Below are 18,475 nucleotides of genomic sequence, written 5' to 3' on the forward strand. Positions count from 1 at the left end.
AAAGCCAACAGAGCTTCTGCTTAGGCACACTGGGTTCAGCTCTCACAGGATAACAACAAACAAAAGACTAGAGAGTCTGGCAAGACGTTATGTACTGATTAGGAGGAAGAACCAGACTGTGCAGTGCTTCTTTGCAGACTACTAGACAAGTTCTTTATTTCAGATGAGCCGTGCAATATAGAAATCAAAGGGTGACTAATTATGATATCATTTTCCTGATAATAATTTCAAAAACACAGCTTTTTACAGCAAGTGTCCATCATATCCTGTCGTGATATACAGAATAAGTGTCTCCATTGTGGGTATGTTATTTTCATATATCAGGCCATTTCTTTATGAATTATTGCTCATATTGTATTGATAAAGAACCCAGGAATCTGAAAACTGACAAAGTGCATTTACTCAAGTACTACAAGTACTAGTTCTGAGGTAAAGTTATTGTATGGTATAGGTCAGGGGTCAGCAACCTTTACTATCAAAAGAGCCATTTTAGTAAAAAAAAAAAGAAAAAAATCTGTCTGGAGCCGCAAAACATTTGAGCATTGTGATGAAGGTAACACAGTTTATAGTCTAAGTATATAGTATATACGTCTAATGCAGTGAGGGCCAAAGTGTAAATGTACTACGGAGTATTAGGGCCACATTGAGGGAAAAACATGAGATTTCCAGAATAAAGTCATTATATTACGAGAAAAAAGTCATAATATTACGAGAATAAAGTCATAACTTTACGAGAAAAAAGTCGTAATATAACGAGGATAAAGTTATAACTTTACAAGAAAAAAAAGTCGTAATATTACGAAAATAAAGTCAGAACTTTACGAGAATAAAAGTTGTAATATAACGAGAATAAAGTCATAACTTTACGAGAAAAAAATAAAATAACACATAAAATTACTACTTAATAATATTATGACTTTATTCTCGTAATCTCAGATTTATTTTTTTTCCTCAATGTGGCCCTACCACTCCGTTGTACCATCATACCATAGACCTACAACAATGATAAATTAAAATTAAAATGTAAACAAAAAACAGTTATTGATTTCCATTTTTAAAAATCCACAGGGAGCCACTGGACAGGAGCTAAAGAGCACCAGAGCTGCAGGTTGCAGACCCCTGGTATAGGTAAATGCTATGACAGGAAATGCATCATCATCAGATGCATATTGCCATATGTTACACTACAGCATAGAGCTTGACACTTCAAACACTACAGAATTAAAATGCTACTCAAATTTTAAAGGGGACATATTGTGCTCTTTTCCAGGTACTCCCTCCAGAAAAAGTCCAGTCTGCTCTGATTGGCTTGCGAGAAAAATATGGTGCACCTTTGCAAAGGTAGTTCTCCGGCCGTGGGCGATATATTCTAATGAGCCTGCATGTGACATAGGAAGGGGAGCCAGATCTGACTGGCTTGTTGAATCGCATATTTTCTGATAAGCAGCCCCACAAAAACTGACTGGGTTGTCTTATTTCACAGTTGGTGGATTGGTAGACACTCCAGATACCCAAATGTATGAACAAGTGAGTTTTTCATGATATGTCCCCTTTTAAAGGCCATTACGCACACTGAGGAATTAATCTATTTTAAAATGCCTTATTTTGCTTCTTCTTTTTTTACTGATCTGTTAAAACTTATAAACTTTAATTTTGTAAATTTTTACTTTTACTTTACTTTATTTTTTAGTATTGCTTCAAGAATATTTCTTCCACCCCTGCCTTAGAAAAGTTTCCCTCTGAGCTCCAGAATCATGAGTCAGGACCACGGCCAGCGCCTCGGCTCTGCTGCTGCTGCTGCACTGTTTCAGCACCACGGACAGCACCTCAATGCTGACTGTCTCGTCTTCTTCCTCTCAGCTAGACTTCGTCTGTTCTCTCCACCAACAGCAAACGATTTAAGAGAGTGCAGGCAAAGCACACCATCATCCTTCATGTTGTGCTGGTGGAAGGTGAGGATGTATTGCAATGGGAATACAGCGCGAGATGAAGCACTATCCCAGCATCCTGCAGTAACTTCATAAAGAAATTGTTCTCAGCCTCGGTGTTGCAAAGCGATCTGAGGCAGCCGGCAACAGAGCAGCAGTATTCCGAGCTGGAACAACCACGCTGACAATGATTTCCCCGAGGAGAGACGCTGTTGGTGCAGCAGTGTCCCTGTATTACATTCTCTGTGTGTGTCCCTTCAAATCCTATTTTCTAAAACAACTTCCTCCAAAAATGCAACACAAAAACAACCACAGAACAGCAAACTGAACTAAACTAAGAAGGTAAAGTGAGGTGAAAGAGCCATACAAGCCGTTCTGAATGACACACACCACTGCTGCATATAAATACCTCAAACCATCCGCAACACTGTCATAACCATATAAGCACAAGGACACCTTGTTGGGTAATACAGCTATATTTTAAATGACACAATATATGGCAGGCTATAAACATACATCTCACACCTGGCCACATTTCCATGGCACCCATAAACCAAATAACACCCTGTTGGTTAATACTGTCGTAATCTAAATGACACACTATGGGGCCCATAAATATGCGCATTACACGAGAATCAATCAACAGGAATTAATGGAGGGTCATGGCTGAAATGTTCCTGAGAGTTCATAAAACAACTGTCAAATTAAAAACAAGGGTGTAAAAAAAAACAACCCTGCAATGATTATGAGTTCCCTTTTTATGGATTTCACCTTGGTCACATTTTATTTGTTGTGTTGTGAATGCAATGTTGTCCCTATGTGGGCCAGCAGACGTTATTCACAGCGGCGCATGCAATGGATTCAACCGCGTTCTGTGGGGGAAGGAAAGTGATCGGAAAACAACGAGCAATGCAACCAAGAGCAGAACAAAACGTTGGAGACACGCAAGCAGCACCAGAAGAAAACACAAACTCCAGACAAACCAGCCTGTCAATAAAAATCGATATACTCCAAAGTTTCCTTCTACTGCATCTTCTAACAGCATCACTTGTAGACCAATACATAGGAATAAAAGAAGTGTTTTAGTTTGGCTCCAATTCTAAAAATAACCATAAAGGGCTTAAAATACACACACACACATCCCCTCTCACTGTGTTTCATTTCCTCCAGCTCCTACTCACAGCTCAGTTCGATCCGGATGAAGTCTTTGATGCCCAGGTTTTCCAGGAACACACCAGACGAGGCCGTGGTTTTAAACAGGAAGGAGATGTCTGCGCTCAGCTCTCCGTGGAAGGTGGGGAAGTGGAGGTACGACGTCTCCTTGTCGAAAAACGCAGCGTTCCAGAAGTTCTCTGAGAAATACGATGATGAAAACTCAACTGTCATGATCTTTTAAATAGAAATCAACTCAGACACAAATGAGCCAACCTGTTAAGTTAATTAGCTGAAAACAAGTGTGCAGTAATTCTGGCTATGCTTTGACATTTGTGTCAAAATATATTAATTTAAAAACTGCAATTGCAAAACATTTTAAGAGGAAAGAGAGTGTTAATATTGTAATGTTGCCCAGTGACAGGCTGACAGCTGTAATAAAAACCTTTTATAATCTCCAGGTTTTTATTTTTCAGACAGTACTTAAAGGGACTGTTTGTTAGAATCAGAAATGTCTTCTTAACAGCGACACCTGTGGCCGTTAAGTCCTGTTGCTCGCGCTTGTGCTCGCTCTACATAGACATGAACGAGCATCGCTCAAAACAGTGAGGTGACACACGTCAGCTAAAAGCACAATATCACTCTATATTTCAGCTGCTTGGCAGTAATGTTAGCTGACCAGACGAAGGTCTCTCCATGAATCAATGCTGATCCTAGTGTTGGCTTTTCCTGCCTGAGCCTCCCGACCGCGGCCGGAGGGAACAGGGGAGACACCGGAGTTTTGGTCGGAGACGATAACGTTTCTCTCTGCGGAGCCCCGTCACTTCACAAGACACGGGAAACCTCTGTTGGTCTGGAGGAGCTGCAGCAGTTATTTCTGCACAAACGTCCACTGTACATTCACTAGATATTCTCAGAGATAAACCAACTCTTCTACATCTCCGACTGCAGCCAACACTTTTTAACAGACGGGCTGCACTAGATAGAACTTTGCGGTTTTGGTGCTTCCGTGTAGTTTGTGTTGGAGTCTGAGTCTGAACAGCGTAGCCACACGCGAGCGCGCATGGGACACCGACCCGCAATGATTTATATAGTAAGAAGTTACAAACAGTCCCTTTAAAGGAATAATTCAAGATTTTATATGGATTTAATAAACGAGACATAATGTGTTAAAGGTGCAGTGTGTAAAATCTGGTGGTATGTAGCGGTGAGGTTACATTTCTCCCGTGTGCCAAGCGTGTAGGAGAACTACGGTGGCCGACACGCAAAAAACAAAAAAACTTGAATGGCCCAATCTAGAGCCAGTGTTTGGTTTGTCCGTTCAGGGCTACTGTAGAAACAAGGCGGCCAGCTCGGTGAAGAGAACGCATGTAGTATGTACTGTATATATAAAAGGCTCATTCTAAGGTGACGAAAACACAACGATTCTTAGTTTCAGGTGATTATACACTAAAGAAAATGTGCTAATTAATGTTATCTTCCATTTCTGCCAATAGATCCTCTTAAATGCTGCACGCTGTTCCTTTAATGTGTTAGTGAACTTTAGACCGAGCCAGGCTACTGTAGCTGTTTCCAGTCTTTACGTTATGCTTAGCTAATTGGCTGCCGGCTGTAGCTTCGTATCACACAGACAGATATGAAAGCGGTATTGATCTACTCATCTAACTCTCTTGCCAAAATAGCAAAGACGAGTATTTCCCAAAATGTTAAACTATTGTTTTAAAAGCATCACTGTGCCTGAAATAACTGAACTAGAAGGTTATTATGTGATGAAAACTGAAGACTGAGTGTTGTATGAGGATTTAGTTTTTCAAACAAAACCAGCATTTGTTGTTGGTGACAAAATAAACAAGCGATAAGAGTAATTTCCATAATAGGAGAGTTTCTGTCATCATGTTGTAACAAGACACCTGGAGAACTGGGCTGGACTTACTGTCTCCATGACAACGGAGCGGCCCCACCCTGTAGGCGGCCTCTGACCCCGGCCTCTGGATGTCACCCAGCACCAGCGACCTGACAGGGAGGCTCTCCTCATGGGTGAGCAGGCCCGAGTCCTCAGCCCTGCAGGGAAAGAAAAGTCGAAGAGGAAGAAACAAAAGTTGTCGATTGAGCAGGAGATGATGGAGAAAAAAGGAGATGAAGAGGTGGAGAGGAGGATCAGGACAATATAAATATGGAGAAGAAAAAAAAGGGGGGATGTAGAGGAACAACAAATACACTTTAATGAACTCACGAAGCCCAAACTGTGATCATTTGCTTGCATCAGCGTTTGTTTTTTTTGTCACTCTAGTGACAATATTACACGTTGTAACTAGCTGATGTAAACATTGCAATGAGTAGGTGCAATCTCTCTGGGACCTATTTATTCCTGAATTATAGCCATCCTGACAGTCAACATCCATCCCCAGCAGTTTTTGGAACAGCTACTCCCAAAAACAAGACACCTCCTGTCCATTTACGCCCACACGCAGCTTCACGAAGATAATCCGCCTGTTAGCCTTGCTGCTGAGGAAAGTTGTGTATTAAAAATACATCCATGACTGGAAGGACTGGAAACGGGGAGTGTACACAGCACTTTGTGAGTGTGATGAAATATTGAAGAGCGGCAGCTCCGGTCTGTAAAAATAGTCGGCGTTGCACAAACAGTTTGTACTGGGAAATGGTACAAGACAGGAAGGCGAGGGCAGGATTGCTTACAACACGAGGAAAGGTTAAAACGGTTTTGTTTTTGTTTTTTCCCATCTGCTCAAATTATTCCAGTCGATTTGTTGTTTGCTTCACTGCCAAAGTTACAAGACACTGTTAGAACTCGTTTAGTATTCTAGAAGAAGAAATTAAGAGCAAAAACTACATCTCAATCATCAGAAGAAGACCTCTTTTTACTATCAGGGGGACTTCTTATTCTAGCATCATGGGGTTGCAACTGCATGAAAGTAATATAATCACAATGAGGTCTAATTGCCAAAAAAATTCTCTTTCTATTGCAACCCTGTCTCCTACAAATGAACGTCCCCAAACAACTAAACTGCATTTTTAATTACGTTTGGAGGGAAACGTATTTTCTCAATTTTAAACAGTTTTAAACACATGGTTAATGTTGTAAATAGAAACAACACAAAAAAAAAATGCAACAAAACTACTTGGTTACGTTTAGTAAAAAATATCATAGTGACGTCATAGTTAGGAGACAGCTGCTTTCTATACAACTTCTTTTTTGTATGCATGATATAAATAAAAAAATGTCAACACAAATTCCTTTCCTCACTTCTCTTTACGCTTTAAAATATAATTCTATCTTTATTTACACAACTATAAAATCTATGTTTAGATCGATTTTTTTTTTCATGCAAAGACACCAACAAGGTGTGGCACTAAAATGACAAACTAGCAAGAACACTTTTTTTAATTTTTTAGGAAAGTGTATTACTAAACAAATTGCTAAATACTATTTACTTATGTTGAATTCCATTGTCTTTACAAGGCAGTCGTCATCATCTTGTACCAGTTATTAAACAAAAATTCTCAGAAGTAATACCACCACAGATTTAATGGTATATAGCTGCATTTATATACAGATTACTGACTAAATTGTCCTCCATGTTCAAAATTACATACAATATTGAACAACGGAGCATTTCGTCTTTCTATTTACTGGTCTCCTGTTTCTTTTTCTTCTTTCTTTTTTTTTCATGAAACATGGTGGCAAGCTGATGGTAGATTCTTGAACTTAAATATGTAAACTTATAGAAGCAAGATACTCTGGAAAAAAAAGTGTATAAATGTGGAGAAAAATATACAAAATTGTGTTTATTGATTTCAGTACCACTCCATGCGGTCTGCGTCACAGTTGCAGTAGTGTTGTGGGTCCACACAGTCGCCCTGCAGGCCGCAGACACACTGCTGGCTGCCTGGATGAGCTCCGCCCCAATAAGTCTGGACACGACCGGGTCCGGGACCACCGAGCCACCAGCTGAACGGAGAGCCCTCTGAAACACACACACAACCAACAACAACTGATGCATACATCATATATGAGAGAACTTCTGTTTCAATTAGAGTCTTATTATTTCGTTCAACACAAGCCCCCAGGAAGAGCGCCGGGCTTTAAAGCAAATTTCCATAGTGGTCAAACGACAGTACTACAACTTCCGAGTCCGTCACGTGATGCCATTGAGCCCAAAAATACTTTTTCCCATAGACTTCCATTGGGAAAGAGATGTCTGTAAATCAGCGGTTATTTTTTTTAGGAGGTAAATCAACTTCCCAGTATGAACACTTGATAAGCCCCTATTTAAATCATTAGGTCCTAAAAGTTGTAATTTCCTTTCCTTCGTTAATGTGAATGTGCCCCAGACCGAGGGCTGGGAGGCGGAGTTAAAGAAAACGCTACCCGCCTGCTCTATGGGCCCGATAGAGTGCTCCTGGATGACGTATACCAGGAAGTTACCATCCCCTGGTTCCCTCGATAAAAATCCAATGGGATTTGTCCATTGGGTTTTGGATTATTGCAGAAAATAAACTCTGTGGCAAACACACCTTTTTGATACTAACACGTTTTGGTCAGCCAGATAATCTCATCAAATGAACACCACTTTTATGATTTTTGAAGTGTAAATGCAATCGGCAGAAATTCAAAGCTAACGGCTATAAACGAACTACACCATGGTAGCATGAACGCAAGTATACATAACGAGGCTGTAAAGATGACATTTAGAAGTCTCATTTAGCCACTTGTTAGCAATCGCCTTGTTTAAGACACATTAAGGCTTCAAAATTCATGAGTGGGGTATTTATTGATGTTTTTTATGTTATATTATGTTATGTTATATTTTATGTCATAGAACAAAACGTTAAAATCTCTTAACCTTGTGTTCACCACAGATCTCATTTCAGGCATCTAACTAAAAACCCATTGACTTCCAGACCAGGGAACCGAAAGTGCTGAAATGCCAACTCATCTCAGGGTTTTAAGACTCATTCCTGTAGCAACTCTATAGATGCGGAGGATCGTCGGATGATCCGGTACTTGTGCCACTGAGCGACTCTCATAGGAATGAACAGGAGCCCGACTCCAAAGCTGTATTCAGTTCTCTTAATACATCCATGGTTCAACAGTGTGTTTTCACTCTTTATCTTCACACAAATAAACTTAAAAACAAATCAAGAATGCTGAGAGAAAACGTGTAAAAGTGCTTTACTGTATAAAAGAAAGGATATTTACTTCTTCCATTTGACCAAAACAGAAATGTATTTAATGTAGAATATAACTGTTTCACCAGGTTTGGCTTGGTAATACGTGAGGCTTGTCATTCATTTAAGCACAGTAGCTTTTATGGACATCACACGATCTCACACTGAAACAGCATGTACAGCACAAACTGAGCATTCAAAGATGATAGACAGAAACGGATATATAAAACTTTTGCTTTCTCTTCACTTCCCCCGAGAAAAGAGTATATCTTGGCTCTCACAATGAAACTGAAAAGTTTTTGGCTATGAAATAAAAATGTCTGCTATTGTGTACTGTGAGCATCAGTAATATGAGGACATCGTGAGTTGGGGGTCAGGAAAGGTCCATCCATTTCCTCATTCCCAAAAAAAATCTACAATATCCCTCTACATTGTTTTTATTTCATGTATTTTGCTGGAACTTCTCTTCTGCGCAACACAAGCATATGTCTATAAAGTCAAGATGGCGCCAGCGGTGTGGCCGGCCGTCTGCTGCTGTCAGTTGTGTTTCTGTCACTAATAATACCGACTCTCTGCTGGTCTATGATCGCCAAGCGCTCCTCTCTATCCGACTTGCCAGTGAAAAAATATTAAAGTTCGACTTCAGGGGACATAAAACTCCTCTTCCCGCGTTCCTATCGGGGATACCTGCTGACCTACTCCGCGCTCCCGGAGGAGACGTCGAGGCAAGCGCGGAGGGCTGCTGGTGAAAATGAAGTCCTTTGTGGCAGTGTCCCCCGGGAGTATTCCTCAAGACTTTTCAGTGGATTACGGCTCGGATCCTCGCCATTTTGCTTCCTGGCATTCTCCGGATCATGTATACACCTGGCTGGTATCTGTTGCCAGCACAGATGAGGAGACCCGGATCCCCCACCTTCGCTCTCCTCGCCTACGCAGAGGTGGGGTGAATCCCCATAACCTTCGGCCGCTGGGTCGGGCACCCCGGACGGCTGCTGGCTCGTCTCCTACCAGGATGGCCTTGGTGAATGCTAGATCACTAGTAAACAAGACATTTATTCTGAATGACTTCTTCTCTTCCCGTGGACTGGATTTTCTGTGCGTGACAGAAACCTTGCTCGGTGTCGGTGAGTTAAGTTCCTTCTCCGAACTTTTGCTGGCGGAATGTACATATTTTAACTGTCCGAGGACCACTGGACGAGGAGGGGGAGTAGCCACTACTTTTAAGAAACGTTTTAACTGTCGGCAGCTATCTCCAGACTCCTACTCCAGCTTTGAACTGAACATGTTTGTGTTGGATCAATCTCACTCAGTACTGTGCGCTGTGATTTACCGACCACCTAAATATAATAAGGACTTCATCAACGACTTTTCTGATTTCTTAGCCGGTCTCATGACAAAATATGACAGGGTTTTAATCGTCGGAGACTTTAATATGCATGTCTGTTGTCACACTAAGACACTGACTAAAGACTTTCTTGATCTTATTGACTCTTTTAATCTTGAACAGTCTGTGACAGGCCCCACACAGGAGCATGGGCACACACTGGATCTTGTTTTATCATTTGGTTTACCTGTTCTTAACATGGAAGTGTGTGATGCAGTGTTCTCTGATCACATGCCTATTTCGTTTGAGATCTTCCTCCCCTGTCTAACACCTAAACCGTGTGCTCCTGCTCGTAAGCGTTGTATTGTTAACCCTTCTACTGCTGTACAGTTTTCTGCTGGTTTTAATGATGTCTCTGAGACTCACTCTGAGTCTCCTCTTAAAACTGAGAAGTTGACCTCACTATTTTAATCCACCTGCAAAAGCATCTTGGATGTCCTTCCTGTGGTAAAGAATCTAGGAATTTTAATGGACAAGGATTTTAAAATGGACAAGCAAATAAACGCAGTTGTGAAATCAAGTTTTTTCCAACTTTTATCCAGGGTTAAGTCCTTTTCATCTTTTAATGATTTTAAAAAGGTAATGCATGCTTTTATCACCACACGTCTTGACTATTGTAATTCACTTTATGTTGGTGTTAGCCGAGCCTGCAGCTTGTTCAGAACGCGGCAGCTCGTCTTTTAACTGGTACACGTAAATGTGAGCACATCACCCCAATTCTGGCTTCTCTTCACTGGCTCCCTGTGCGTTTTAGGATTGATTTTAAGATTTTATTATTAAAATATAAATCGTTAAATGGGCAAGCTCCAACTTATCTCTCTGATCTTTTGAAACCACATCTTTTATCGAGGAAACTCAGATCCACTGAGCAGTTGCTTCTGACTGTCCCGAGGTCGAGGTTGAAGCTCAGGGGTGACCGAGCCTTTTCAGTTGCAGCTCCAAAGCTCTGGAACGCTCTGCCTCCATGTGTTGGGCTGTCCCCCACACTGCCTGTTTTTAAATCAAACCTCAAAACGCACTTTTATTCCTTGGCTTTTGGCTCGGCATGAGAGTTGACTATTTTAATCCTTTTTCCTTTCCTATTGGTTTTAATGCTTTTATTATTTTAATGTCCTGTTGGTTTTAAATTAGTCTTAGTGTTTTATTGTGTTGTTTTTATGTTTATATGTTTTCATGTTCAACTTTTGTTGTTTTTAAATGTGCTTTATTAATAAATTTGGATTGGATTGGATTGGATTGGATTTCTGTTGTGAAGAGCAGAGCTGTCTGACGAGGAGCGGGACATGGGAGCTTGGCTTGATCAGAGCCTATAAATGTGGGATTGAGCTCAGATGCACTACCTGCAGCAGAACCCATGGCTCTCTAGTGGCAGCAATTGTTTGTCTGAGGGAAATATAAAACTCAGCATTGATTGTACCAGCCTCACCTGCCACACCACCTGTTTCTACATTAAATCACACTTGGAGTGAACTCTTCTGGTGTTTCATTGTGCCTGACTGCACAACCATAGTCTTCATCATAGCACCTGGTAACAGCATACACCCCCAAACAGTCCTGACTGATTGAATATTCTACAGTGTCCGTAAAAACTGTCTGGACATTGTTGCTCACAGCATGTACTACTCTTTTCTTGTGATGTCCGTGTATAGACTGCAGCTTTTTAAACAATTACACCTTATTGCAAGTGATTAAAAATGAAAAATTATTATAATGCATGAGATATATGTTGGATGTATGTAAGCAGAATTATAATCATGAATAGTTTCCTGTCCACTTTGTCATAAGCTACATTAGCCACAAGTAAAATACAGGCGGCAACCTCTGAAAAGTCTGAGAAGTGAAGCCAAAGCTGAAGTGCCTTAAACTTGCATTCTTTCTAACAGCCAGCAGGGGGCGACTCCTCTGGTTGCAAAAGGAAGTCTGATTGTATAGAAGTCTATGAGAAAATGAGCCTACTTCTCACTTGATTTATTACCTCAGTAAACATTGTAAACATGAGTTTATGGTCTCAATCGCTAGTTTCAAGTCTTCTTCAATACAGCATGATGTTCATTTAGTAAATTATGGTCCCATTTAGAGTCACATAGACCATAAATCAGGGGATGCTTCAGGGCGGGGCTACCTTGTGATTGACAGGTCGCTTCCACAGCGTTGTCCGGTCTGGGAGGTGTCCGTGTTTTTGTCTTACAATTTTAACCCTTTCACAGTGTGTTTTCACTTCATGAAAGTTATTTATAACCTTTGGTATCCTAAAAATGTGTTATTCAGCGTTCAGTTGTACTTAGCTCCACCCTCTCATGTCTGTAATTCTACAATTTCATTTAGCAGACGCTTTTGCCCAAAGCTACGTACACCTGAGAGTTCGAACAACACAAGCAAGGATCTAGGTAGGAGGGAACAACGTGAGTAAGTGCCAACAACAGCTTCAAGTCCGATCGGATGCAGGTGCCGACAGGCAGCGCATATGGTGGATAGAAGCAGATTTTATTTTTTAACGTTATCTATATCATCATCATTAATATCATTGTCATCAACATCATCACTAGCATTAATGTCATAAGGTGCAGAGGTGTTCTGGTTGCAAAAAAACAAGATGGCGGTCGCCGAACTCAAGGCTTCATAATGGCAGTACACAAACCAATGGGTGATGTGACAGTGACTACGTCCACTTCTTATATACAGTCTATGGTAAAATTTCATCATAAACATTGTTCTTAACAGCATCATGGTAAATAGACCTTTTTCACAGAAGATATTTTGACTTGTAAACTAGGAAAAGCGATGGTTTGATTTCAGGGTCCTGGTATTGTGAATGCTGGCTCACTGTCACCTTCACTGAAACACTTGAATAGAGCAGAGCCATCCATCGGTAATGTCTGCTGTGATAAAGGCCCATTAATGACTTGATTGAGACAAACAGACACCATGAAAATGTTTGAAAGACTAACTTAAATTGGACTCAATCTGAAAGAAGGATACATTTAAACAAATCGTACACAATCCATTTGTCTGTCTCACTGGTAAAAGGGAAGAAAATCCTTGGAATCTGATTAAGTTTGCAGCAATGAGTGTTTGTCTAGTAGAGCGAGAAAGATGTGTAGAGCCACGGGGAGTTTTCTCCAGAGGTTTTTGTTTTTGTACAAAATACCTCATAACGCATTCAATTCCATTCAAAGACAGCAAAACAAGTAAAACAACTACCCGTACGGTTTGGTGGGTACAGCTCGAGTAAATCAAGTCCTTGTTGGAAAAGAAAAACACTACTCGTATATTTTACCACCTTGAAGATGATCTTTTGTTTTGCCTTCGCATAGTTTGAGTTAAACCTTTTCTTTTGCGGAAAGGACATTTCACATAAAACACGGAGCCGGACTACGTCAAGAGGCTTCAAGTAAAGCTGGGCATACAACATACAATTTTAGCCTGTTTCTGGCCTGAATTTTGAGCTTTACGACTCATGTTAGAGTCGGACTGAATTTCAGCTTCGTTGGGTGTTGTTGGTCGTTCTGTGTGCGGGCAGGACCGAGGACCGATTAACTCCAACACAAAGTCGAATGAATTTCTGACTTTCTGAAATTTTAGTCAACCGTCTACAGGCTCTCGCACAGTGGAAGCAGAGCCACGAGCCGATTCCCCAACATCAGTGCCTTTTTCTACTTTTTTTACAGTAATCAGATTGTAGCTCAAGATAACAATGTACAATAGATGTCTATAGTAAATGTAGTTAGCATACCTCCAATTCTCTCTGCAAAATGGACAAGCCATAGTGTCCACATCTTTCTAGCCACCTGCGAGTCCAATAACGCCAGCGTCTCTTTTTTTTTAGACGTTTCAGCTGACAGGATGGCACACATTATCAAAGCAGCACGTTTCTGCCTTGTTAGCCACGTGACCCGTACAGACCTCTGTTAGCAAACACACTTTAACTGCCTCCGAGCTGTCAAACAAATCTTTATTGGCAATTGTGAACAGCCAGAACGGCCCGCAGCAGCCGACAGGCCGTGTTTTTTTTTTTTATTTTACACGTAGAGTGTGAGCACTCAGGTCATGGCTGACAGCCAGACCGTAAAGTGTGAACACATAAATCGTGATCTTTGGCTTTACATCACAAACGATCTAATCATACTGTAAGAGAAGGAATTACAACATTTCTAGAATGGTACAGTGTATGCCCAGTTTTAGGCATCTTACTTTTTCTGGTTTGAGGGAAATCTGAGTCAGGATGGTCAAAGAGCCAGCTAAACAGGTAAACAAGCAGGCCTTTACCTGGAGTGTTGAGGATGCGGGACTTCCTGCAGTGGTAAGACAGTTCCTGTTCACAGTACTCTGATTGGCTGATAATGGCCAATAGCTGCTCCTCTTTAATCGAGTAGTCAAAGTGAATTGAATGCTGGTTAACTCCTGGAGACGGTCGGATTTTGGTGAGCTCTGTGTTGTTGTGCTGGATCACCATCCATGTGTTCTCCTCTGTACAAAGACAGACAGACACAAGAAAACACAACCGTTACTATGATGAGAAGTTCACTATCTGATCAAATGAATTTTGGCTTCTGCCTTCAACTTGGTGGGCTGAAGATCAGGAAGGGAAGTTATTCTTCCCATCTCTGATTTTAACTTTGAAAAGTAACTTATTTCTATTTCACTTTTTTGTGTTAAAGGTCCAGTGTGTAGGATATAGCAGGATTTATTGGCATAAATTGAATACAATATTCATAACTATGTTTTCATTAGTGTATAATCACCTGAAACTAAGAATCGTTGTGCTTTCGTTACCTTAGAATGAGCCTTTTATATCTACATAGAGAGCGGGTCCTCTTCACGGAGTCCGCCATGTTGTACCGCCATGTTTCTACAGTAGCCCAGAACGGACAAACCAAACACTGGACTTTACCTGAAGGCCACCATAGTTCTCCGACACGGAGAGGGAAGGCTGAGTGGATGGGTATTGTGTCGGTTACAATCTGCCACCTTACCACTAGATGCTACTTAATCCTATACAATGGTCCTTTAAAGTGATAAAAACCCCTGCACACTCTCTCACTTACTGCTAGTATATTTATTCATTTACAACGTTTTGGTGTGCTCAACCTTCGTCAGGTATATGGGAATTCTCCAAAACAGTTCCATACTGTATATATACATAGATGCTGGCTAAATTATCCAATCAGAACACAACAGAAATGAGTTTAATTGTTTAAAACAATTTGAGGAAACACTACCATCCAGGTAATTAGGTAAAGACGGCATTATTTTCTTCTTTAATACATCATACTATCAAAGGACTTGACGATGACAGAGGTAAATAAAATATGCATAATAAATCTTACAATTGTATCATACATAGGGCATTTCACTATGGCATGTATATCACCAAAATATCCTGTCAAAGAATTAGAAAATTACTATTCAAATTTAAACAATTATGTAAATCATGTGGAGTACTGATGCAGATGGTGAGAAAAATGCATACAAAGAAAGGAGAGAAAAATAAAGTGAACAAAGCTCTTTATCGTCAATATACAAATGATATAAAGCACCAAGACATATACAGTAGACAGGGAGATGAATGTGGGAGAGAGGGATTGAGGTGGGTAAAGGGACAGAAAGAGAGAGTGTTGTAGAAAACAGGGGATGGAAGACAAAGTGGATCAGAGCGTGATGAGAGGAGCATCATCATTTACAATTATGTAAATGTTAATCATAATAAACGTTGAGTGATGATTCAAGGAAGAGGGGGAGTGTGTGTGTGTGTCTGTGTGTGTGTGTGTGTCACCTGTCATGTTGCAGTAGACCAGTTGCGGTTTGATTGGTCCGCTGCCGTCCACGTCGATATAAAAATGTCCCGACGTGTTGCCGTTGTGTTTGTACGCCTCGCAGGACTGTTCGTACACAGCTGGGAGGAAAATAATGAGATCAGCTCAACATGAATCACATCAGAAGAAGAAGAAGAGACACACAGGAGCTGAGGGGTGGGGGGTGGGGGGGGGGGGTGGGGGGGGGGGGGGGGGGGGGGGAATGAAGACGGCACACTGTGGAGGATTATGGGTGCTGCCACCACTCAATCACCGTCTCATAACCAGAGTGAAGACAGTCATGTTAAGTTTTATTTCTGTAGCAGCGTCCCCCAAAGTAAAGATTAATCCAACTGGAGAGGACAGTAATGACTGATGGGAGAACGAGGGCTCAATAAATACAACTTTAGACCTTTATCAGCCCTGCCTCTTCCTCTCTGTCTCTACAAGTCTCCCGCCTTCCTCACACACACACACAAACCAGTCGTCCTCTGCAATCAAAGAATCGAGCCCCTTCGAGTCAAATCCATATCTCAAGGTTCCCACACTCTGTTTACCTGTTTATCTCTCTTCTTATTCATCATATTCACTCAGTGTGGTCAGGAAAGGTTTCCACACAAAACATCAGCTATAAAATCTTTTGGTTTGAAGGATTTGCCTCGAAGGGATCGGCACAGAATCGGTACAGTAGATCTGACCAAAGCTCACGTCTCTGCTGCGGTTTAATTTATTCATTCAGTATTTGGCAGTTTAGTCACGGCTACAGTCTCATTAACCTTCATCATATCTCTCACATACAAGCAGGTTTTATAAACATTCTGCAGTGGAGGGGGGAGGAGGGGGATACCCGGGCAGGCATCACATGAAGGAGTTGTTTTATTTTAAAAAAAATGGCCCCATACAAAAACTAAAACACTTTTTTTTGGGTCTGTCATGACTCAAAATTTGCCACACCTACACTAAATGTAAAATCTGTACAACTGTAATTACTGAACAATATGGCTGGTAAGTGCACCTGTGATTGGCAGATTGAAGTTCAAACTGTAAACTAAGGCTCTTTGCCATTTGGAACTGCCAGCTTGAAAAGTCTCTTGAATACCCTTGACAATATTATGAACTGACATGTTCCTAAAAGCAGCAACAAAGGAAAGTCCTAGCAGTCTCCAGGCTGCTTCATTCATTCATTTTTCTTCCCTTTAGTGTTTCGCTGTAAGTGCTATTGCTGTTACTTTTCTACCTTAAGTCATATTTGTTGATTTTCTTTTCAATTTGCCCGTAAAAGTAACTGTATGTAAAAGGAAACTCATTATCAGCCTTTCTTGTTCTCACATTTTGCCTCTCACTTGATTCTAATTTGTATCTGTCAAAGCTCTCTAGCTCTTGCTCTCTCTCTTTGTCTAAATCTGTGTCCAACCACGTCTCCGAGAAATTACATTTATGTGCTACAAATCTGCAACAGCAAATACATTTTGGAGGCAAAAGCATGCTGCTCGAATTATTTTTTTTTATCGACATAATCATCAATCAACAAAACATCTGGCTATCACTCATGCATTACAGTTTCCACTCGTAGCAACTGAAGCATGATTCATGTTTTTTATGGTTATTTTAGCACCTGGTTAAAGTCTTAAAGGTCTTAGTTAAATCCTGAAAAATCAAAAATGATTGATCATTCCAAGGGCATCAAATACCGACACTTTGTCACGGCTGTCGGCGTTAGTTACCGCCACGGTAGAAGACACACCGTGCTTTCCATTAACTACAATGTAAACCCATCCGTGGCAACAGTAACCGCTCAGGGAAGGCGCTGTGGTGACATAGTTTAAAGAGCCAAAGACACACACAGGGCAGGTGGGAGGTGAGGTGGATGGGCCCAACAATCACAAGGTTTTCATCCAGGAGGCCGCTGTTTGCGTCCCGTGCGTTACGTTTCACGTTGACCTTGCCATCAGCTGTTTGTTCATGTCCCGTGTTCACAATGTCAAGTTACATTTTCAATATACAAACAAAGTCAATTTAAGCCAACCATGTAGTTTTTTTTCCTAAACCTAACTAAGTGGTTTTATTGCCTGAACCAAAGTGTTTTTTGTTTAATTCACAACATTAAGAACGTGTTTACTGAGACCGAAAAACTGACAAAGCGTCAGCATGTGACGAGTTGGGATGAGAACATGTTGGTTATTATCACATGTTTATGCCCTGTGTTGTGTTGAAAACGACTTTTAAAGTGGCAGTAGGCAGTATATTTTTGGCATCATTGGTCAAAATCTCCATAATAACCTTTCAGCATATTGTAATTCAAGTGTTCTGAGAAAAAAACTAGACTTCTGCTCCTCCTCATGGCTCTATTTTCAGGCTTTAAAAAAATGGGAGACTTTGACCAATCACAGGTCATTTCAGAGAGAGAGAGCGTTCCTATTGGCTGTGTTATGGCTGGTGGGCTGTGCTTAGTATTTCCTCAGCATATCTCAACATGGCTGCTGGGTCACAAACTTTCTCATTTTACAGCTAAACAGTACACTACAAGATGATTCTGAAAACATCTGATTAGAAAATAGGCATTACAGTAACAGAATATTGATTCATATTTGATCAGCGCTGCCTAGTTTGACCGTTTGGTCGGAGTTCGCGACTGATTGACAGCTGCTCATAGACAGCAGCTGGACGGCAGACTCCAAATCAGCTCTGATCAGTTGTTTTCCCCCCGGTCGGTGAAATCTTGCAGATGCCGTTAAGAGGTCATTGGTGGCTGACAGCACTCTAGTGGTTTAATCTGGCCCTACTGTATATGTGTGTGCTGATGTTTGACTTACAGCTGTGGCAGGTTGCCCCGCTGTAGCCGCTCTCAGAGCAGTTACAGTGGAAGACGGTCCAGGACTGACTGCAGCGGCCGCCGTGCTCACAACGACTGGGAGAACACCTGAGAGAGAGAGAGAGAGAGAGAGAGAGAGAGAGAGAGAGAGAGAGAGACACAGAGACAGAGATAGACAGAGAGAGACAGAGAGAGAGAGACGTCGGCAAAGTTTCTA

The 18,475-nt window shown here is 41.2% G+C and overlaps 1 protein-coding gene across 1 annotated transcript in view; it reads right to left on the reverse strand.

Moving 5' to 3' along the window:
- LOC119498731 (contactin-associated protein-like 4) overlaps nt 1-18,475 on the reverse strand; it is a 156,113-nt gene that overhangs the window by 47,914 nt on the left and 89,724 nt on the right. Inside the window, exons 11-16 of the mRNA XM_037787780.1 lie at nt 18,260-18,366; nt 15,428-15,547; nt 13,921-14,121; nt 6,904-7,066; nt 5,014-5,141; nt 3,110-3,280 (exon numbers count right to left, since the gene is read on the reverse strand). Coding sequence (XP_037643708.1) covers nt 3,110-3,280; nt 5,014-5,141; nt 6,904-7,066; nt 13,921-14,121; nt 15,428-15,547; nt 18,260-18,366 — 890 coding nt within the window. The remainder of the gene's footprint in view (nt 1-3,109; nt 3,281-5,013; nt 5,142-6,903; nt 7,067-13,920; nt 14,122-15,427; nt 15,548-18,259; nt 18,367-18,475) is intronic.

The sequence above is a fragment of the Sebastes umbrosus genome, chromosome 12, assembly GCF_015220745.1.
Source record: "Sebastes umbrosus isolate fSebUmb1 chromosome 12, fSebUmb1.pri, whole genome shotgun sequence".
In the NCBI taxonomy this organism is placed as follows: domain Eukaryota; kingdom Metazoa; phylum Chordata; class Actinopteri; order Perciformes; family Sebastidae; genus Sebastes; species Sebastes umbrosus.